At 41.2% G+C, this 22,147-nt stretch overlaps 3 protein-coding genes across 5 annotated transcripts; 1 reads left to right on the plus strand and 2 right to left on the minus strand.

Annotated features, from left to right (window-relative positions):
- Window positions 1-862: 862 nt before the first annotated feature.
- On the minus strand, window positions 863-5,629 carry apom (apolipoprotein M). The gene is made up of 7 exons (XM_037074485.1): window positions 5,433-5,629; window positions 4,951-5,090; window positions 3,977-4,047; window positions 2,712-2,846; window positions 1,204-1,302; window positions 1,073-1,100; window positions 863-986 (listed from the first exon to the last, which is right to left on the minus strand). The coding sequence occupies exons 1-6, from the start codon at window positions 5,544-5,546 to the stop codon at window positions 1,087-1,089; spliced, it is 573 nt and encodes a 190-aa protein (XP_036930380.1). The 5' UTR covers window positions 5,547-5,629; the 3' UTR covers window positions 863-986; window positions 1,073-1,086.
- Window positions 5,630-7,879: 2,250 nt separating this feature from the next.
- Window positions 7,880-9,473, minus strand: glrx3 (glutaredoxin 3). Its single transcript, XM_037073311.1, has one exon. The coding sequence runs from the start codon at window positions 9,407-9,409 to the stop codon at window positions 8,432-8,434; it is 978 nt and encodes a 325-aa protein (XP_036929206.1). The 5' UTR covers window positions 9,410-9,473; the 3' UTR covers window positions 7,880-8,431.
- Window positions 9,450-21,884, plus strand: bag6 (BCL2 associated athanogene 6). 3 transcript variants are annotated; one of them, XM_037073308.1, is made up of 25 exons: window positions 9,450-9,588; window positions 11,024-11,111; window positions 11,209-11,326; window positions 11,981-12,192; window positions 12,338-12,409; window positions 12,493-12,615; window positions 12,707-12,924; window positions 13,176-13,308; window positions 14,032-14,232; window positions 14,319-14,532; window positions 14,863-14,913; window positions 15,000-15,352; window positions 15,443-15,515; window positions 15,649-15,977; window positions 16,117-16,378; window positions 16,476-16,645; window positions 16,805-16,858; window positions 17,309-17,417; window positions 17,948-18,072; window positions 18,587-18,721; window positions 19,118-19,174; window positions 19,282-19,506; window positions 20,024-20,131; window positions 20,233-20,379; window positions 21,281-21,376. In XM_037073308.1, the coding sequence occupies exons 2-25, from the start codon at window positions 11,031-11,033 to the stop codon at window positions 21,374-21,376; spliced, it is 3,666 nt and encodes a 1,221-aa protein (XP_036929203.1). In that variant the 5' UTR covers window positions 9,450-9,588; window positions 11,024-11,030. The 3 variants fall into 3 exon arrangements, with proteins under 3 accessions (XP_036929203.1, XP_036929205.1, XP_036929204.1); XM_037073310.1 differs by having other exon boundaries at window positions 14,319-14,400; XM_037073309.1 differs by lacking the exon at window positions 9,450-9,588 and having other exon boundaries at window positions 11,031-11,111; window positions 21,281-21,884.
- Window positions 21,885-22,147: the final 263 nt, after the last annotated feature.

Here is a 22,147-nt window from a genome sequence, read left to right on the forward strand (position 1 = left end):
TGTGTTACTAGGTGACTGTGCTGTGTTTACTAAATACATGCTTGACGAAATGAGACGGTTGTGATGTGTCACTGTCTCTGGGACACATTCAGTGCTGACGAGGCGCAGCGGAAAACTGATTTCACAACCATGTTATTTTGTTTGTTCCGGAGTAAAGGTGAGTTACAGGGAAGGTGAAAGTGGATGTAAATTATGTGTTGCTCGTCCTAACGACAAGAGCGTAAACACAAATTAATTGCCGCAACCATAATTACCCTTTCGCTCTGGCATGAACTGTCGTTGCCTAGGAACGTAATACATGCACTTCCTACGCAGAAGGAGACATTTTTCAGGGGGCGAACTGACCAGAAACTGGGTGTTATTAACAAATCTGCGTATGAATAAAATCTGTTTTACATTAGACGATAACATTGAGCAGCAAGAAAGTAATTCGCTTATGAAATTGAGGTCGTTAGTCACGTTCATGGAGGCAGGAGTCCATCACATTTGCCATGCCACTTTCAAATTATATTCATTTATTTATTTTGTTAACCAGCTCAGAAGTGTGCTGCCTTCAAGTTATGTCAACAGGTGTTTCTGTTCAGTGGCACCATGGGAATTTCCCAGGTTTTTGCTGAGTGGTTGTGGGTGGATCCTCCCCCACAAAGGTGCTTTTGTCAACTCAAGCTATCGTGCCTTTGGTTATTTGGACTGAAAGTGACAGGGATAATGGGTGGAAGAACAGACAAGAGGGAGTCATGGCTAGCTACACTTTTGTTTTATTTTACAGAATTCACTGATTTATGTTCAATGACACCACATATCGCTCGTTTATTACAATGTAATCTGACACAACTGTAAAAGGTAAATAAAACGGCACATCTCTTGAAGGAAAAACTGCTTTATTCGTTCCACTTTTACAGGGAAATCCGCTAATTATCTTATTGTCATTCAGGATGTCCACGGCTCCAGCAACACCATGTGAGAAATTGTGTAGAACCAAGAGCCTGCAATTGTAACCAGCACGTACAGAACAGGTTGAATATGAATCATTAGAATAAAAATGGAAGTAAAATGTAAAAATCAGGCCTACCTCAGTGATTGTATTTAGGTGCAAAACTCTGTAAATGCAGAGATAATTGTTAGATTCATAAACAGACATTTGACATTCAGAAGAATCATCTTCTATGAAAAGAGGTTTAATTAATCCTCTTAACAACAAACCTTTATTCTGAGGCAGTGTGACGCTTACTGACATGTTGTTACAAGCTGCGTTTGACACGAACGCTGACACCACGGCAGTGTTGACGTCACCCTGGCGAGCTACAGTGAGAGGAAACTGACAAATTAAAGGCGCGGTAGACAGTTTGATTGCTGTCAAACGTTCACGGAGTGTGTGTTTACAGAACGTCATTAGGAGTAATAGACCACATCACACGGCAGGGTGGAAAGTTCAGTTGTTGTGGTTAAACAGCTTATGAACGCAGGGAATCTGACAAGTTATTATCAGTTAACTGCTTCTTGATTGATTGGCGACAGAACAGTGAAAGTCTGGAGGGAAAACAGGCCACTTGTTTATTTCATAGATCCCCTTGGCTTTTGTTAAACAACGGCTAATGTTAGCATTCAGCCACTTCCTAGTTAACTAATTATCTAATAGTGTTACACGATAAAATGGGAATGCTGTAAATTAATTTGAAAATTTGGAGATTGTACATCTTGAACAAATTTATTCAAGCCTGAAAGTGAAAAGCACCAGATGTAATCAGAGGGAGAGGTGCAGTAATGAGTCCTAAAACACAGAAATCGGTTCAGTATAATCAGTATTTTTGCTCTTATAGTTCTCTCGTCTCAAAGTCAGTGAGTTCCTTTAACTGGTTTTCAGTTAAATGCCTGAAATAAGTAAAAACTGTTTCAGCTCTCACTTTACAACTTGTACATTGATCAGTTCATAGAAAACGTGTATAATAATTGTGTAGTAAGACACTTTGTGGCATTGATTTTTAAGTTGTGTTCACAGTCTGATTATAGCTTTTTACTTCTAGAGATCTAATTTACGCTTCCAAAATCCCAAAAGTGGTTTTCATGTGTGATTTTATTGTCAGTGTCAGTGCCAAAAACATCACATGACTTTTTGTGGTTTTTCTCTTGACACAGAGAGCTGATGCTATATCCAGGAAAGCACTTGGAGAGAAATCCAATTTAGCTTAAGTTCAAACAAAATTCAATGGACAGGTTATTCTCTAGCTGTTTTTACTGCAACTGAAAGACATCTATTAGGATGAATCGTTATCTTGGTATTTCAATTTGTTCACTTAATGATGCAGTTAAATCCAACTGTGATGCTTATTAGAGTGGAATTGACAGTTATTTCAATACAGTGTAAATGCTAAATGTAGAAAAAACAAACAAGTTAAGATGAACAAGTAAAGTGAACAAACACATTTGGGTTTTTTCTCCCCTTTAGACTGAAGCTGAGTGCTTTCTGCATACTTTAGGTATATGTAGGCACGATGACAGCTATGAAACTTCTCAACCAACTAAAATAAAGGTATAACAATCATTATATAACACAGTTTACCAGCCAGCTTCAAAAGTTTTACCGTTTCTCTCAATTTTAACTCCTTCTGTAGGAAAGTGCAAAACACAGATTATGCGGGACAAGCCCATGAATATTTAACATTATCTACAGATGGTAACCTGCTAGTGGGGGAGACAAACTGATAGCCTACCATACAGCATGAATCTGTTGAGGGAGTCCACTGAGTCAGACGGACTAAGAGGCGGCTCTTTTTCTTGTAAAATGATGCACTCGGGGCAGTTGGCCCACTTGCCGCTCCACAGCAGGCTCCACCGAAACGTCCTTCCTGGATCAACAGAAGAAGACACAAGCAAGGCAGCGTCTGTAGTGAGTGACTCTGGACGGGGTGGACATACTGCACCGGCAAAAGGCCAGAAGGCGAATCACTGTATACAGCTGCTTTCTCTTGGTTGATCTGTTCATTAAACTTAGATGGTCCCAGTCAACGATGGGTTAGCAAGCATGCAGCTTTAGGATTACTGTGTGTCTACAGGTTTCTTGTTGGAGTACACGCCATTAACACACAGCATCAACTGGCATTTCTAACATGTTGATTTATACAATAACTTCTTGGCAGAGTGTCAGATAAGGCTACATCCAGAAGCTGCTTTTCACATCAGAAGCTTTCAGAAGCAGTCTGAAAAGGCTGGAAACAAAGAGAAACTTCTAAAATCCCCAATTTAATGTGGTCCATTATCATTTTTGCTGCTGGACAGGGTACTTTCTCTCTTTGTGCACCTGTTTTGTACAGTAAGATCAGTTCAACATAGCCTTAAAAACTGCACATTATTGGAAATAATCTTTGGCAAACTGCAGCTACATGTGTCCAGTCATATACACACTGTATGTAACCTTTATTTAACATGGTCACAGTGGGATGAAATATGCAGCAAGAACAGCAATCAGATAGCAGCAGCAGTGACGGGACAACATCAAATCAGCAACTCAAGATACGCAGATACACAAATACACTTCATTATTTAGAACATAAACAAGGCGAGATTATTTAGGCATGTGCGACACAACAGCAGCTAGCAGTGAAGCCGTGATTCATCTAAAAAAAATGATTTAAAGAAACAAATGTCTCAAATCTGCAGCTGCTAGTCACTCCAGGCTTGTTTTTTACAACTCTGTGTGGAAGAACATGTCTCGACAAGTCCACAGCTACCTTAAAATACCACCAAAGTAAAAGCGATTTTAGTGCCGAGCTTTAGCGTTACAGAGCTAACAGAAACACTTAGGGGTTTTTCCCACCTTACTAAGAATACAATTCTGGGAAAGTTACTGAATCCCTGTGATGCTTTGGTGTAGCATGTGGTCTCAAAATTGCCTCTCCGAAACCCCATACCTGCTGCCGTGAGCTGCGTGCATGTGTGTGTGCTCTGAGCATCTGTGAGTGCAGATGGTTCTGGTTACCTTCCAGTATCATATCATCCCTGTCAGGACGTATATGATAGGTCCAGGATTGGTTCACGCAGTCGTCTCCCCTATGTATTAAAGAAAAACACACATTTATGTTTTATAAAGTAATGACACAGTAAGAGGATGTTGAGACTTTCATTTTGGAAACGTATGTACATTCACACCTTTTTACATGTTCTAAATGTCACTTCCCACATTCTGGTGTCTATTTGTGGTCTCGGGTTTTCTTGCTTCTGTTCTCATGCTGTGTTTTAAACATGCTGCAGATGTCATCATCGATGGAAAAGAAGGACTTTGCTTTCTTTTGTGAAAGTCAGGAACTTATTACTGGCCATGTAAAGTCTATATTTAGGTCCTATGTCTCTATATGAGTTACATAATCAAAGAAGACATCAGTGAGAAGATTGGCAATTGCCGTATAATTTAAAAAAGTTATCTTTAATACCTGTCACTGGGTCAGATTCAGACTTATCTGGTCTGAAAAGGTCACACAAATTTTAACTTTTCATCCTGGAGCATCGAGGATGATTGCGGGGTCTCACGGCGAGACGAAAGAAGCTGCTCTGTATTCTGGTCGTACAGGTACAAAGTTTATTTTGTTTAAATGTTGTTATCTCATATCCATCTGAGGCTGCAAAAAACACAACAAACCTATAACGTGCAATTTTGTTTAAACAGCGGTCTCAACTTGTTATGGTTATGACCTCTTACCAAAAAAAAGCCATGTCTGCTTCGAAAAGACATTTGTCTGTTTCTTCAGATAGTTTCATTTTAAAAATGTTTTACTTTGAAATAACAGTTTCAAATTTCAATGGTACATTCAAATGTACAGTGTCATGATGAAGGCAGTAACTTCAGTGAGAGGGCAGGATCACAGCGTCTTCTTCAGCGATCAAGTTTTCAACACTGTCATCTTATTTAGGGTTTTTGGGTTTTAATCCCTATGGTGTAGTGTGCGTGTGCCTCACATGCGCATATGTCCGGTCAGAAGCAGCGTGTCATTGGCTGTCTTCTCCAAGGTGAACCAGAGGTTGTCCAGCTGTCTGAACTTCTGGATGTCAGCCTCTCTGTTGCTGACTGCAGCTTGAAAGTACCATCTCCCCAGATACTAAAACAGACGGAGGCACAGAGAGGTGGCATTGCAGAGTGAGGTGGTGTCGATGAAGGAGGAACGGAAAATTCTAATAAAATTTAAGCCCACTGCTTGCATCAAACAACAACTGGGGGTGGAAAGTGACGTCTGTGTGGCCATCACTTGTGTCTATCTCGGTTAAATCTCGTTATCTGCAGCAACTGTGTAAAGCCAACGCACTACTTACTTGCAAAGCCCACTGAACCAGAGGGTATACGTTGATGTTATGGCTCAAATGCATGAATCAAAAGTTAGATGATTCAGCTGAGAATTTTTTGGCATTTTGATAAACAGAAAATCTAGCTTTTTGTTTCTTACCTGCTCTTGGTTGATGGTCTTGACAAACAACTGCTCAGGTAGCGAGCAAGGAACGATGACCTGGTACAAAAAACTACTCAAGGAGAGAACATAGGTCAAGACGTCTTTGAACATCACTGCAACCTGACAGCTCACTCTTCAACTCACAATGAACCTGATCCAACACCTGTTAATCCTCAGGGTCATCTGAGTTTCAGTAATGTTCCAACATGTCTCTTTAAAATAGTGTGGGTGTAGGTAAATTATTAACGAGTGCTGGTCTTTAGAGGAGGAGGAGGAGGAGGAGGACATTGGTTAAATATGGGGTGTCTCTGTCCTTTAATGTACAGACCGAGATTTAGTGTAAACACATTTACAGTAAAATGAATCACTTGCGTTTCACGCGGCGAATTTTGTTCCAAAATCTGCTAAAAAGAGAAACGTAGTGAAAAGCACTCCTCTGGAGGACTGCTGAGTCATCGCTGTCTTGTGGGAGGTGGTGGTTTCTTTTAAGCCATTTAATTATAGAACGTTTCCTACTATTGGAAAAAAAAAAACACACGCTTAACCTCAAGGATCTGTTACGAAGAAAACAGAGCATTGCAAATTTTTTTGTAGGTTGATCCGTCCCTACTGAAGAAGTCCCACTCACTGCCTGTCAACGTTTATCAACTGCGAATCATTAACTACTTGTTTGAAGTTAATGGTGACCTTTTATCATCCTACACAAGTGTTTGTCTTTATCGGGAGCTTAAACAACTTGTGCCACAGTGGAAAACAGGAAAAAAAATGCAAATAATTTGTGGCATTAAAAACAGCGCAAAGAAAACATATCTAGCGTTTTTAGTTTTACACAGAATCATTAGTTTTTTGGAATCAGGGTTGTAATTACACACACCTATCACAGTTTTATGAAGCCCAAGTTAACAGAGTCAACTTGCTTTATTTGTCCAAAGATAGTTTGAAGCAACATAATGTAGAAATTCACATTTTTTACAATTTGGAGCCCCAGCACAGTTTCTATGTGCAATGCTGCTGTTACAAACACAAATCTGAGGTCTGGAACAATTTGTAAGACGTCTTGTAGATGCAAACTACAAACAAAACTCATCATGTCATAACTACTTTATGTGTTTAAAATGTGTATCTTGGAGTAAACATGTATGTAACTTGTATGTGATTCCACCCACTGAAGTTACAAGTGATGGGGGGGCGGAGTGGCTGAGACAGAGACAATGTTTACCCTGTTTACAAGACACTGTCCTGTCATGATTTTGAAGCTGTGATTAAGGTAAATCATTATATAATGTTGCTTTAATATGATATAAAACTAGGGAAAGCAGCAAATGTTAACTTTGGAGAAGCTGATCTCAGTACATTTTGGCATTCTCTGCTCAAATATTTCTTCAGTGATTGATCAATTGTCAAAAATATGCAGATTTTATTGTCAGTGACTAACTGATAAACAGAATGCTTCAGCTCTAAAATGTGTTATCATGAGGTAAACTTATAGACTGAGATTGTTCAACATCTGAACAAGTTGAATAACTTAAATATCTTGATAAAATCCCCCTAATTTAATTTATTTTACTGTAGATTTTAATTGATATTTGCTTATTTCTTTACTAAAGTTTGCTGCTTTGAAACACTATAAGATATGTTAAAAAATTATGACAATTGTTAATTGAAAATGCTGAATAAAGTAAAAAAAACACTAACAAATTTTTAAAAAAGGAAACATATAGGCTGACATCAGGTTAAAGAGTTTACTTGTATTCTATGCCTGTTTCCACAAGGTGGTGTCAGACAACCAGCTCGTCTGCACACATTCCATCTTAATTAACTTCTCTAGAAATCACATGTTGATGGTAACTTTCCCCAACATCAAATCCAACGAACTAAACAAGTCTGGGAGATTAATCATAACCGAAGATGAGTGTATTCCTATCTTGATGACAATTTACATTAAAGGAACATTGTATACTGCAGAATGTCTCACTGCAACCAAATGCTCCATGTATACGTCTTAATCTAGTTCCTAAACACTTTATTGACATTTTTTACTAAAATTAGGAAAGCAGAACACCTTTCCCCATCCTGATAGACACAGAACTGTGATATGTTGTGCAGAGATCACCACCTTTGTGACACTCATATATGATATTTGTTAAGACCTTGTCTGAGAGCTGATGATTGAACTGTGATGCAGTAGTTTGTAGGGCTGTTGAATTCTAAAGCGATTTGTGAAGCGCAGTTCTGCTGCAGCCAAGAATTATAGATGTGCCATAGCTATGGTTACAGACACAGCAAGTAATCTTATTTGAGAACAAAATCAAAACAATTTCAACAACTTTCCTTATTACATATTAAAAAGGCCTTGTTGTGTTCTTGTTTTAATGGTAGATTGGCTGGTTGCATTCTATACATGAGCTAATAAATGACAGCAGCACCAAAAACAACACCAGATCTCAGGTTTTTTTAAATTGTTTAATCGTGTTATTGATGAACAAAGTACCAGTAAGTGCCATATAGAGTTAATTCTACCCATTTAAACCAGAGTGATTCTCAGAGATAGTTAAATGTCTTTCAGGTGAAGAGAGTTTTGGCAGGACAGCGTGGAAAGTCGAGAGGCTGCACCAGATGACAAATAACGGTTCACTAGGAATATAAACCAGCTCTGAAGTGTGAGGTTGTGAAAACTGAAAGGACAAAGCTAACCCAGAAATGCAAACACAGGAGCCAGATGTTCTCTGTGGCTTTCCCCAGCACAGGGACTGCAAAACATTTCTTGTGGTGATTTTATAAACTCAAATAACACGATGGAAAAAACTGCAGTTCCTTCAAATAAGACATTAATCTATCCAAATGCTACACCAGTTAACTATTTGATCATTACCTCTGATATATTTTCATAAATTGTAACTTTTAATGCCTGATCCTGTGTCATGTTACATCAGCTGATCTGAGCATGTGCAGTAGCATCTTGTTCCCCTCTCCCTCTGGTCGCATGGCCGTCACTCCTACGACTCCCCCTTCAGCGTTGAAACCAGGTCTCCGCTCTCCATCAGCTCCTTGATTATGTCCAAACCTCCGATCAGCTCTCCTTTCACGTAAAGCTGGGGGTAGGTTGGCCAGTTAGAGTATGTCTTGAGCCCCTGACGCACCTCTTCATCCTGCAGTATATCAAAGGTGTCATAATCCACCCCGGTGCTGTTCAAAATCTCCAGTGTCTGCCTGCTGAAGCCACATTTTGCGCCCTCCTTGTTGCCCTTCATGAACAGCATGACCGGGCTCTGGTTGATGGCGGCTTTCAGACGGTGCTCCAGGGTCACGGTCTTGGGGCAGGTGTTCTCCAGCTCCCCGGTCTCAGCCAGCTCCTTCACTATGTCCAGGCCCCCCACCAGCTCTCCATTCACATACAGCTGAGGGTATGTGGGCCAGTTGGAGTAGGTCTTCAGCCCCTGTCGGACCTCCTCGTCAGACAGGATGTCGAAGCTGCTGAACTGGATATTGTGCTCCTTCAGCAGCCCCACGATCTGCCTGCTGAAGCCGCAGCGGGGCTCCTGCGCGGACCCCTTCATGAAGAGCATGCAGGGGGCCGCGTTGATCAGCTTCTTCAGCCGCTGGTTTAGGTCCGTGGTGCCGCTTCCGGCACTTCCAGCCGGACTCCCGGTGACAGCCAGGCGCTGTACCTTCTTGGTCAGCTCTGGAGCGTTGGCCCCGTCCAGGCGGTCCACCTTCTCTCCTCCCTTGAAGAAAAGCAATGTGGGGACAGAGGTGATTTCATACTTCTCCGACACCTCCGGCACCGCTTCCACCTCTAGCGTGACAAACGTCGTGCTCGTGTGTTCCTTGGCCAGCTCGGCCATCACGTCGTTCATCTGGCCGCACTGAGGAGCCCATGTCGCCGTGAAATGCACCACGGTCAGGCATTTCCCTGCTTTGGCTAGGAAATCTTCAAATTGTTGTTGGGTCTTCGCCTCCACGAGATTCGCCATTTTTCTTTCCCTCTGCGCGGCGTTTCCGGCGTCGCCTTGACGTCACATCCGTTCTGTCTGGTAGTTTCTGGCAAGTACCAGAGCAGAGGCTCGTACTAGGAAGTCATTTGCATGTTATTTGATGATAAGAAAACAGCTGCATACGCTGGATAAGTTGAAAGGATAGTGTGACTTCTAAGGTAATCGTCAAACAACAAAGTATGGTGTTTACTAAAATACCACATTGTCTCTGAAATGATCAGCGTATTGTAACGTTTAGTTTGTTTAGCATTAGCTTAGCCTCCTTACTGGTTAGCTGGTGAAAGTTAGCTTCGGTGCAAACGTCTGTCTGGTTTCCAGGTTCAGTTAAGCTAAATCCTGCTAGCCAGTCAGTGCTAACTAATGTTTGCTAGCTTGCGATATACGCAGTTAGTCACGGCGTTATCTATACGTCGTGGCACAAATTGTTGAATACATGTGGAAAATGTAGATAGCCGCGTCGTTAACTGGCCCAATAGGATAAAGCTAACTGGGCTAACGTTAAGCCTCTTAGCTCTTAGTTAACTACGTTAACATCATGATGCTAATGTTACCTAACGGTACTTTTAACGATATTAGTCAACGTTACTTTATTTGCTCAGCTTGTGCTACTCTCTTGTGTTTTATTGTTATGGCTTTTGGCGCACATGGCTGTTCCCTTGCTCTCTCAGCAACTATTGTTGTCACTGACATTAGGGAAACAACAGTTTTGTTCAATTTATGTGTAGTTGATGAAGACTGTCAGTTGTGATACCGACGAGTGTACAACTCTTTGTTTTGTGAAAATGTCAGTTATTGATTCTATTCTTCGAGTTGTTTGAGCTTTAAAATGTCATAAAGTAGTGGAACTGACACGTTTCTATGTCCAAAGGTCTCGTTTTCGAACGTCTTGTTTTGTCTGACAGGAATCCAAAACCGAAAGTTATTTAATTTACAGTAATATTAAAAATAGACATGAGTAGAACATTCTCACACTGGATTTCGTAATTGTTTTGTGAATCCAGTCACTTAATGATCAATCGCTCAGATATGCAATTTAGTACACTAGCTTTGAGGATTATTGATAGACATTTTGTCATGAGTTGATATTGGCAAAAAAACACATTACACTTCTAAAGATTAGTTACAGATAGTGGGATATTTAAGTATTTCACTTGATTGTTTGTTTATTCTGCATAAACAAGCATACACATATTTACATTTTCAGTTATTTTAAATAGTGTGATCAATAAAGTTAATGGTATCAATATATTGATATTGTATATGCCACAAACAGCTGATATGAAAAATGCCAGAACACCAATGTCAAAGATATGTTTGAGGTCATTAAGAGGCCATTTTTCTCTAACAGTCTTAGTCCAGCAGAAAGCACTGAAGAGGTTTTCTTGTTAGCTGTTAAATGTCTTTAAAAACAGACTCAAAAGATTGTTATCATAAAGTATTGGTTATGTTTGGTGTTTATGTGAAGAAATTAATACAAGCTGATATAATGGTATAAAAAATGTAAAAATCTCAGATACTGAATTTGGCATTGATTTGTATGAATCTGGTGTCAGATGAGCTATAATCACTTGAATATGTTGTGTTATGATACAGGAACACCATGGAGGAACAAACTACAGACATAGAGGTGACAGTCAAAACATTAGACTCCCAAAGCAGAACCTACACTGTAGGCGCTCAGGTAAATTATTCAGTTCACAGTGCAAACTTTTGAGTGACCTCTCGTCTTTAGTCACCCTTTGTGTTAATGACATGTGTTTGTCCCATCTTCTTTGTAGCTGACAGTGAAAGAGTTCAAGGAGCATATTGCACCTTCAGTGGGTATTCCTGTGGACAAACAGAGGCTGATCTACCAGGGCAGAGTCTTGCAGGATGAGAGGACTTTGGCAGACTATAGTAAGTAATCACTGGATCCACTGAGGCAATGCTGAACTCAGTATTATCTTACCTTTTTGGTATAAGGCTATTGTAGGCTCTTAAAAAGAGCAGCTGAGGCTCAGGGGTAGAGCCAGCGTCTTGTTATCGGAAGGTCGCTGGTTTTATTCCCCATGTGTGCATGTTGAAGTGTCCTTAGGCAAGATACTGAACCCCAAACCTAATGTGCTGGTCGACACCTTGCATGGCAGTCACCTCCATCGATGTATGATTGTATGCATGAATAACTGTAAGTCGCTTTGGACAAAAGCATCTGTTAAAAAATGTTAAAAATGACTTTGTTATTTATTTATTATGTGTATATTGACTTTTAACATTTTCCTACAAACAAGAACATAAGTGGAAATATTTGTCTGAGGGTTGCATCATCTTATTTTATGTGTTTTGCGTTGCTTTGGCGTTATTTTGTTGTGGTGATGGACTACTAATGTGGGCAAGATGATGACTGTAGCTTGTTTCAAACAAATTGCCGCGTCAAGCTAAATTGCGTCTGTCAATATTTGAAGGCAATTTAAAATCATCCAGCTGGAATTTCTGTTGTTTCTTAAAACAAAGTGTTAAGTCAATGGACTATTGTATTTGTTCAGATATGACCATAGTTCTGTGTTGTCCCAGATGTTGGTGGCAAGGTGATACACCTTGTGGAGCGGGCGCCCCCTCCACCCTCCCAGCCTGGCTCAGGGTCAGGAGGCACTTCAGCCGACAGTGGGCCGTCTTCCTCCCAGGGATCATCCCAAGTGCCTCCACATGATCGCAATGCAAACAGCTACGTAATGCTTGGAACCTTCAACCTCCCTGTTAACATCATGGACCCACAGCAGATACAGGTAGGCTAGCTTTGTGACTAATTACGGGAATTTCAGACCAAACTGTCGGCAGATTAGATATCCTTTGATGGCTGTAAGAAGGTGTGTCTTGCTTGTTAAGTTGTTTCCAGAGGTGCATCATTTTTTTCTTATTCTTCTCCTTTAGATGTCTGTTCAGCAGATGGTGTCCGGCATGGGAGAGAATGCAAGGAATGCCAGAGTCACAACCAGCACTGGGGTAGGATACTGTGCCTATCAATGGCATACGATCACATATACACTACCCTGGGTTTTGTTGATTATCACCTTTGCCTTTTTCAGAGCAATGGGTCTGTGAATGTGCACATTGATATGGACCAACCGGTGCAGAGCGAGCCTAGGCTGAGGCTGGTGCTGGCTGAGAATCTGCTGAGGGACATCAATGATGTTATTCAAAGAATGGAGGTGAGAGTTCAACCTTCAGCTTACTCTCGTAACAAATCTCCAGAGACCTCATTGGTAACTTACTTCCATCTGCCGCGTGTCTTTTTTTCAGGGCCGGCTGAGCGACTCATCCTCCCAAACAGAGGCAACTTCTGCTGCTGCTGCTGCTGCTGCTGCTGCTCCCCCACCTCCTCCCTCATCTTCATCTACCACCTCCACTCCCTCTCCCTCTGCCCAGCCCATGGACACCTCCCCACCTCCAACAACTCCCCCACCTCCACCCACCTCATCAGCACAATCTGAGGGACCAACACCCCAACCTGGACCCAAGTAAGAAATCCTCTCGCGATGAGTCAGATTGTTTCAGATGCCGATACGTGCAGATTCATAATTGCTTATCATAAAGTCATATTTTCTTGTTCCAAACCTTTTTGCGTCAGGTGTATGTGTAAAAGACATGAGGTTATTGAGCAAATAATCAATGAAGACAACTTTGTAAACATAAAGCAGATCATTTGAACCCTGGAATCCCTTGATGTGTTTGATTGTAATCCGCTTTTCCCTCCTTGCTTCCCCCGTAGTCACCCCAGCCCAGCTGAGTTGGCAGAAATGTTATCTGAACTGCGGCGGGTGGAAGAGAGACTGCAGCCCTTCATTCAGAGGGCTCATACCATCTTAGAGACCGCCACAACAGCAGAATACAACAATAATACAGTAGGATTCAAACAGCCAAATTAATTTTTAACTGACTTGGAAGATATGCTTTTTTAATAGAATGTCAGGGCAGATATTAAATTTGCACAGCAGCTAGAACTTGCATATGAGCTAATTATGAGGCCAATTTTTGTGTCAGATTATTAAAAATGCAGCATTCACAACCTGTTACCTAATTTATTTCGTAAAATGTTTCCGTCCAAACAATCAAATGATCTTAAGGTGTTTAGACCGAGAGGGTTTGTGGAGGTTAGCAAGATTTTGTATGTGAGTCTGTAGTACAATAGTATGTTATAACAGTTAAAATTACATTACATTACATTACATTACTACTACTACTACTACTACTACTACTACTACTACTACTGCTGCTAATGTTTTTAAGGGAATGCTCAGACAGTCATTAGTTTCCGCTAGCCTTTCAGCTGTATAATAAGTAATACTTTGACGCATGGCCCCCTTGTAAAACAACAATTACTTTTTTACAGTCCTGTTTTTGGATTTATATATGAGGCTAGCTGTTTCCATCTATTTCTGGTCTTTGTAAGTTAACCAGTTGCTAGGGATAGCTTTATATTAACGGTATTCATCTTCTCACATAATACTCGACAAGAAATAAAATTTACCAAGGTATTGATTTAGCTCATCATTCTGGGTATTTAACATGCATTATTTTGTATTAATTCAAAACGTTGCTCAAGCTGGTTTCTCTTCTTGCCACAGGAGAGGGAGGACGACCAGCGCACTCTCGTCCTGACGTGGGAGTGTCTCCGTCTGCTTGGCAACGCCCTTGTGGCCCTCAGTGACCTGCGATTGAACCTCATGAGCCCTGTGCCCCGCCACCTGCATGTGGTCCGGCCATTTTCACACTATGCCACCCCAGTCACTCTGCCTGGAGCTGTGCACCACCACATCCCAGTCCAAGTCAGTGAATTCACACAGATTTTCATTAATGGTCATTAAATTTAATCTTGAATATATAATCTGACTGTTTGCACCTTAACCGACAGATGAACTTGGGTGCCACGATGACTGTTGGGAGCGAAGGACAAGCCCCGCCCACTCAGTCGGCCAGCCAGTCTGAGCAGGCAGGTCAGGGACAGACCTCCCCCCCACAGAGTTCCCCGTCTAATCAGCAGGCTGGACAGGGACAGGCTGGCCCCCGGGTCATCAGGATCAGCCACCAGGCAGTCCCGGTGGTTATGATGCAGATGAACGCGGATGGTGTGTTGTCCCCTACCCGCCACTGATTGCCCCACTACTTCAAAGCTGTTTGTGTGTTATATTGCTGGAGGCAGTGCGTTGGAGTTCAATGGTTGCACATAAAACACTGCTGTTTCTTTTATGCGCTGCTGCTGCTGTAAGAATTTGCTGGGTGTTTTGAAGAATTTAACTTTGATCTGATTTACAAACTGAAATTGCATGATTCTTGTTCCTTGTTTTATTGAATGATGTCTCTGTTACACAAAATACCCGTTAACATACTGGCAGTTACTTTCTGATTGTGAAAGGGAGTTCAGAGTATTTCTGTGTTATTTGTGTGTGTATGTGCAGGCCCAGGTGTAAACCCTGCTGCAGCTGGACAGCAAATGCCTGGACAACCAGGTAAACCACCAATCATTTCCAATTTTTACTGATAACAGAAGTAAATCATAGTTTTCTAATTCACTGGTTTCTGTTTGTGCCCTCAGGTGCCCTCCCACCCGACTTTATGCGGAATCTCATGCAACAGATCAGCCAATATGCTGCTGCCGTAGCTACTAGCGCTGCTACAGCAACTGCTACTGGCCAGCCAGTCCCACCCCAGCCCACCCCTCCCGGCTACAGCTCCACAGCCAACTCCTCAACTACCACCACAGGTCCTAACACACCCACCACCACCCCTACTGCTCCCCCACCACCTCCCCATGCTGGCCCCCAGCCCCAGGCCAGGGTTGTGTTCACTCGACCCCCCTTTGCACCCAACATGCCCCCGCCAGCCTTTGGCACCCGGGGAACCACCATTAATGTGAGGGCTGCTATGCCAGGCCAGCAGCCAGGACAGGTGAGAATAATGTTTTCTGATTGGTTCCTGTTTTTGAGGCTGTTGTCATTTTTCAACATTTGAAACTAATTCAAGAATGTTGTTCTACAGGCTTTCAATCCCGCTGCTCTCAACCAGATGATTAGTGGATTAGTTGGGCAGCTTTTGTTGCCTGGACAAATGCGTAAGCTCTTCCAGATTTTGAATTCAGATTTTATAACAATATTAACAGATTTTTCCATAACAGTTCCAAGTTTAAAAATAATGGTCAAGAATCACTGCTAATCTGTGTATTTCTATTTTTTTTTTCTCTACAGCCGGTCAAACAGTTACATCCTCATCCACATCCTCCTCCACCTCTTCTTCCTTTTCCTCATCTTCTCACAACTCTTCATCCACCTCCTCCTTCTCTTTCTCCACCTCTGGACCCACACCTCCACCTACCACAAACACAAGCAGCCAACCTGAGACCAACACCAGTCAGCCACAGTCCCAGGAGATGCCCCCGGACCTTGGCCAGCTCCTGGGTTCTCTGCTGGGTGTAGCCAGTGGGGCTGGTGGGGGACCTGTAGGGGCCCCTTCAATCACTGTCACCACATCTGGTGTCCCAGCCTTCATCCAGGGAGTGAGTGAATTCATGCAGCAGGTCAGTGTTTGAATGTTTGACTCAGGTGCACCGAATAGAGTGGACTTGATAGTTGAACATGTAAATGGATATAACTTGCACCTGATTTGCATTTACTTTATCAACAAATCCACACTCCTCTATTCTGTTTCATTTCTAGGCCTCCCAGCCCATCTTTACTCCACCCCCTCCTCCCGCTGGTACCACTCCTGCTAATGCTGCGGGGCCCAACCCCACACCCAACCCCCCTGGTGCAGCTGAACCCCTCAACCCGGAGCTATTCACAGGCATCGTCCGTGGAGTCCTGAGCACCATGATGGGCTCTCTGGGCCAGGCCCAGAACGACACAGAGAGCATTGCCCAGTTCATGCAGAGGCTGTCCCAGGCAACCAACATCTTCATCAGTCCAGAGGATCCTACTGGTAAAGACCAATGGCTTTCCATAAAGAAGAATATCAGAAAATAATTAATATAAATTCTCTTGATGATATGAATTTTTGTATGTATTGTTGTTCCCAGGTTTTTTTGGAGAGCTGCTGATGTTGGTGTGTCAGACGTTCACCATGTCAGACCTGGTGATGCTGCTTCATGGCCAGCACCAGCCCCTGGGCCGCATCCAGCCTCAACTGTCCCAGTTCTTCACCCAGAACTACCTCAACGGCAGAGAGCCCACTGACGAGAACATTGCTGTCAGTACCAGTTGAAGGAGAACTTTTTTTTCTTCATTCAAGAGCTTTTTTTATACAAATATATTTTTGATGGTTTTCCCGTCTTTAATCGTGTAAATGACCAATAACTGTTCTTTATCTAAACACCATCATTCCCTGTTTTATGTTTCCACCCACCAGGCTGCTGCTGACAGTCTTGTCAACGAGCTGGAGGAGTATATCACTGAGAGCTTTGTAAGTTCTTAATGTCTGCTCGTTCTCCACCCATATAATACAAAACTGTGTATGGTTGAATGTATGGCTGCCCCGTGAATGTTGATGAGTGAAGTCACTGTGTTTCACAGTTTGTGAGTCTTGTCTGAGCCGACTGTGAAAATCCTGCTTCAGGGACTAACTAAATGATACCATGTGTGCATTATGGACAATCTGAACCCTGTATCATATAAATATTTAGAATTTATGTGGAAACTTAAGGCAATATTATTTGGCAGCTACAGATTTTCAGAAAATCAAATTATAGTTCCAAGACAACTGATCATTATTAAGACATGATACTGTATTTCAGCTGTAACTGATGAAAGTTAAAAGCGAGTTTGGTTTAAGATGATTTACCAGTAACAGTTGAAATGCTACCCTTGTAGGTTTTAAATGTATTGATTGCATGTCTCTGTTCAACCCCCACAGGCAGAGTCTTCAGTCACAGTGTTGGAGGGCGTCGACATCACTCAGACCAACATGTCGTTCTTCAGACAGCAGCTGCAGCACATTGCAACACACATTCTGCGTTGCACTGGTAAATTTAAGCGGTTTAAGTCAATCAGAGCTGTACTGAACAGTTTGAAGCTTCATTATATAGTTGACATTCCTGGTTAGGGTTTAAGGGACCAACACAAACTGTAGTACTTGACAACCTGATAATGTGGCTGAACGATCAACTATCTTTCCCCAGAATAGCTCACCTTTACTGGTGTTGTCTAGCTCCAATCAAACAGCACCTTAAATTACAACAATATTATAATGATTAATTCAATAAATACAATAAACATATTTGCATTTTTTTGGTGCTTAGTAACATTTGAAATTTCATTTGAAACCTCAACAGAAGCTTTGAATGTATATAAAAGATGTCCAGTACAGCTCTAAAATCAATTAAACCTGTTATCTGGTTTATGTGTTGATGTTTGGTTCCAGTAATTACATTCTGATTATTTTTCATGAATCCTGCTGTGAGATGAAGCACTGACTTAAGAATATTAATTTCACTGTTCAGTACGACTTGTATGTCTTTGTTAAGTATGTAATATCTATATTTCTCTTATCTAGATGATTCATTTGGCCCCCGACTGCTTCAGATGTGTAACCAGGCACTGTTTGAATGTCTTGCCCTCAACTTGCACTGCTTGAGAGGAGACCAGAGAGCCCTCACTGCAGTCATCAACCACCGAATAGTCAGTACAAAATGTTTCAGTGTTTTTTCATTTGTGATTTTGCCCTTCAGAAAACATTTACCATTTACTCTGCTACTGTTAATTTCTCCTACTTATCCATCAAATTAGCCTGTTTACTTTGTAACCCTATTTTACACATGCTCAAAATTTCAATTCATGTTCATGCCTGAAATTATTTAGTGTTTCTGACAAGATGAATTAGTTATTAAAACTCCTTGCAGACTGACACACGTGTCACTGAAAACTAAAATGAACTTTAATGGCAGTAGAGATGATATTACAACATAGATTTTAAACTGACTCTTATTCAGAGATGAATTCAAAATGAATAAGCCTTATGTACAGAATAGCAACTGTACCAGCAAAAATGTATTTTGTTCATAGAATGGTCAAATACGTAGACAAAACAAAAGCTGCTAAAAGTTTGAACAATCGATAGAGAGAAATTTTGACAAAAAGACAAAGCAAAGAAGAAACAGCAGTAAAGTATATGCTTTATTTTGTATTGTTCCAGCGGAGGATGTCCAGTGACATCAGCCCCAGCCTGGTCAACTGGATGACCAGCATGATGACAATGAGGCTGCAAGTCATTCTCGAGCACATCCCCATCACACAGGAGCAGATCCAGAACTACATAGTTCACACACAGGTAACAGACAAACTGCATGTCCTTTTTTAAACATTTATTTTACATATAGCTCAGACTTTATGGTTTCCTTTAAGAATATGCATGGACACATATTAACAATCGTTGAAAATCAACTTAAATGATGAAGCTGCTCCAGCCTGAGGCTCAGAGTTACATTGAGGAATTAAAAATCTGTTTCTTTTCCCTAAATTTTGTTTCTGTTATTGTAGATTTCAGTCATATTTTCTGAACTTTATATTTGAAAACATTACTCAGTTCCTGCACAACATGATGTTACATGTTAGATGTTACATGCAGAGAAAGGAGTCCCTCTTATCTGATGGCAGTTACATATCCTGTTACTTTGGACAGCACGTCTGAAATAGCTAATAAATATTAAATGACATTCTTTCACAGAGAGATCAGTCTTCTGCAACTGGCACACAAGAACCTGAACGAGCACAAAGTGCAACGGTAAGCATGGCGTGTCTTCTAAGTTCTTCTCAGGTGAACTCAGTTTGACATTTTAAGTACTGCTTTACCTTTTAGTTTTCTCATTCCGCTGTTCTCCACTTGCAAAGATTGGGGACACCCTCTCACCGGCCGCAGCCACCACAGCAGAGGAGGCCATGTCCGTGTCACACGACACGAGGGCGTCAGCACGGGAACCAAGGGTGTTGCCTGGGGACCTGGGATCCTCGGGAGGTGCTGCACCATTAGGTGGCGACATGGCAGCAGCCGGAGCCGAGGGAGGGAGTGATGAGTCTCCTCGAGAGTCGGAGGCCTGGACGGCTGCTGTTCCCCCTGTAAGAGCTCCCTCAGTTTTATTGTTGTAACATTTATCATCTCTTTTTTTCAGGGAGGGGTTTTCATGTGCTTTTTGTAGCTCTGCCTTCCTACACAGTTACAGTTTCCTTATAAGTCTAAAACTGTCAAGAGTTTCAAGAGAAACAGAACTGAAAACTGTTAATACAGAAGTCTTTGGATTATCCAGAGAAATTGTTTCTGGGAAGACACATCAATGTGGATTATAATTTTTCATGCTGTGATGAGATATAATCATTAGCCACCTTAATGAGCCATTTTAATGAGCTTCTAACTAACATTGTAAAGATGAAGTTTTTAACTCAATCTAAATGGATACTGACATGTAACCACTGAAACCATTTTTGGTTGCTGCAGCTGTGTCCCTACTGATTCTCATAACCTCCCACACAACACGATTCCAGTGCAGCAGAGAAACCGTAACACACATTGTTTTTTTAAAAAACATTTGAAAATGTAAAAGTTTTCCTTTAAAATATGTTGTTGTGTGTTTTGTAGGAATGGGTGCCCATCATCCGCTGTGACATGATGACCCAGAGGAAAATGAAGGCTCAGCCTCCCATGTCTGACGCCTATTTGCATGGCATGCCAGCTAAACGCAGGAAGGTAAATAAGATCAGCTATAACTTTACTTATCACACATGAATGTCACTCGACTTCACCTTCTTCAAAGTGTCTGTGTGTCTTTCTTGTCTTTGTCTCTTCAGACAGGACTGGGTGGTGGAAGCCTCCTCTCCCTCTCTGATGCAGTGAGTCAAGCAGCAAGGACAGCAGGAGTGAAGCCGATCACCTCAGCCGAGCAGTTACAAGACGATCTGGAGACCCACGAGCTGAAGGAAGCTTATGCAGAACAGGTAACTCAATTTTATGATGGAACAAACCAAGAATTCATTACACATCATTCAGGCTAATGCAGTTTGGTCCTCTTGTTTTCATAGTTTTGGCCATGATTTTTATTATTTAATAATAACATTATTTAATCATTAACATTTTCTCACCACATGGTCATACTGGATGTATTTTAAAAACACATTTGTTCACACAGGTCACTAACAAGTCTGTGTTAACCTATTTATCTAAAACCAAGGGTTTGAAAGTGATGATAAAGTTTAGAATTAAATTTCCATTCGATTTTGAAAGTGTACCTCCTGGTAATCTTTGACCGACCAAACGATAACTGTGTGAGCAGTTTTAGGGGGATGGATGGGTGTCATCAGTGACATTGATGGCAGATTAACACATTCCTCAACGAAACTAATGACAGTTATGTTGCATAACCTGAAACTTAAATACTAGCCTTACAAAAAAAAAAAAAGAAGAAAAATTCCTGCAAAAAATTTTTGTTTCACTCAGTTTCACTAATTTTTTTCAGAAAACTTTTTCAGAAAAAAAATCACGTTTTCACAGATAGTGGGGGAAAAAAAGATGAGGAACTTTCTCCGGGCACAACTCCAAGTCACAGACAACAGACAGAAAACAAATTAGATCTGACTGAGAAAATGAATCATCATAAAAAACCCCGCAGGACTTCTATAAAGTGAACAAGCGCAGCAGTGTGTATGCTGACAGTGTTGTTGGGAAATGGTGTTTGTTAAACTAAAAAAAATATGAGCTGAGCCACACAAGATACTTTTGAGATCCTCTGTTCTGAGGCTGTTCTTTGTTATTTCAATTGTTAGCATCATTGAAAAAGTCAACTTTGAATCTGGTTTTCACCAGACCGCCTCTCTAACTACCATATGTTTTTCCTCACAGGTTAAAACGGACATCAAGAAACGAGTGAGGGAAGACCAGGATTTCAACTCTCAGCAGTTCCCCAACTCACACAGAGCCTTTTCATCAGACTCATAATCAAGTTCACCCGATAAGAAACCTGCAAATCTCTTGCCCTCTCCATCTTCATCTTTCTTTTTTCTTGGATTTTCATTTGACTTCCGCTCAACGCAGCTTCACCCCGCAAACTGTCTGTTTGCCTTTAAGCAGTTAGCACCTCTCTTGACTAATTGCCCAACGCTAATGTGACTACTTCCCCAGTGCCTATTTATTTCTTTGTGTTTGTTTCGGTCCAACTTCTGCTGAGAGAGTGCTCCTTGTTTAAAATGTATTATATCAGATCTAAGTTTGACTGTGTCAGGTCACTTTAATTCTGTTTGGATACATGTGTATGTCTGTATTTTGTTTGCCCTCTTATCCTCGTGTTGCTTTGTTAATATGGCGCCTGAATTCTCATTATTTAGTGGACTTTTGCCTTCCTTCCAATACTCCGGAGCGCAAGAGTATGCTTTCATGTGATGAACATGCTGTTTGGTACATGAATGTACAGTAAGCTTAATAAAAATCTTGATACAATACAAGAATAGTCTTTCTGAGTCTGAGTAATTAGGATATAAACTAATCACAGATGTCAGTATTAATGTAAAAATACCAAACAATCGATGATAATTTATAGAGATGTTATTACAGAGTCTGTCCACCAGAGGGCACTGGCAAGTTAATAGTTTTACCAAATTTAAGGGATTCTCATGAAGTTGTTCAGAAAATAAGATTTACAAATATTCATCAGACTCTAGTTGAAAGTACATGGAGAAGGAATCTGTCTGTTTTCTTGCACCTTGAGAATCA

The sequence above is a fragment of the Acanthopagrus latus genome, chromosome 17 (genome assembly GCF_904848185.1).
Source record: "Acanthopagrus latus isolate v.2019 chromosome 17, fAcaLat1.1, whole genome shotgun sequence".
Lineage (NCBI taxonomy): Eukaryota > Metazoa > Chordata > Actinopteri > Spariformes > Sparidae > Acanthopagrus > Acanthopagrus latus.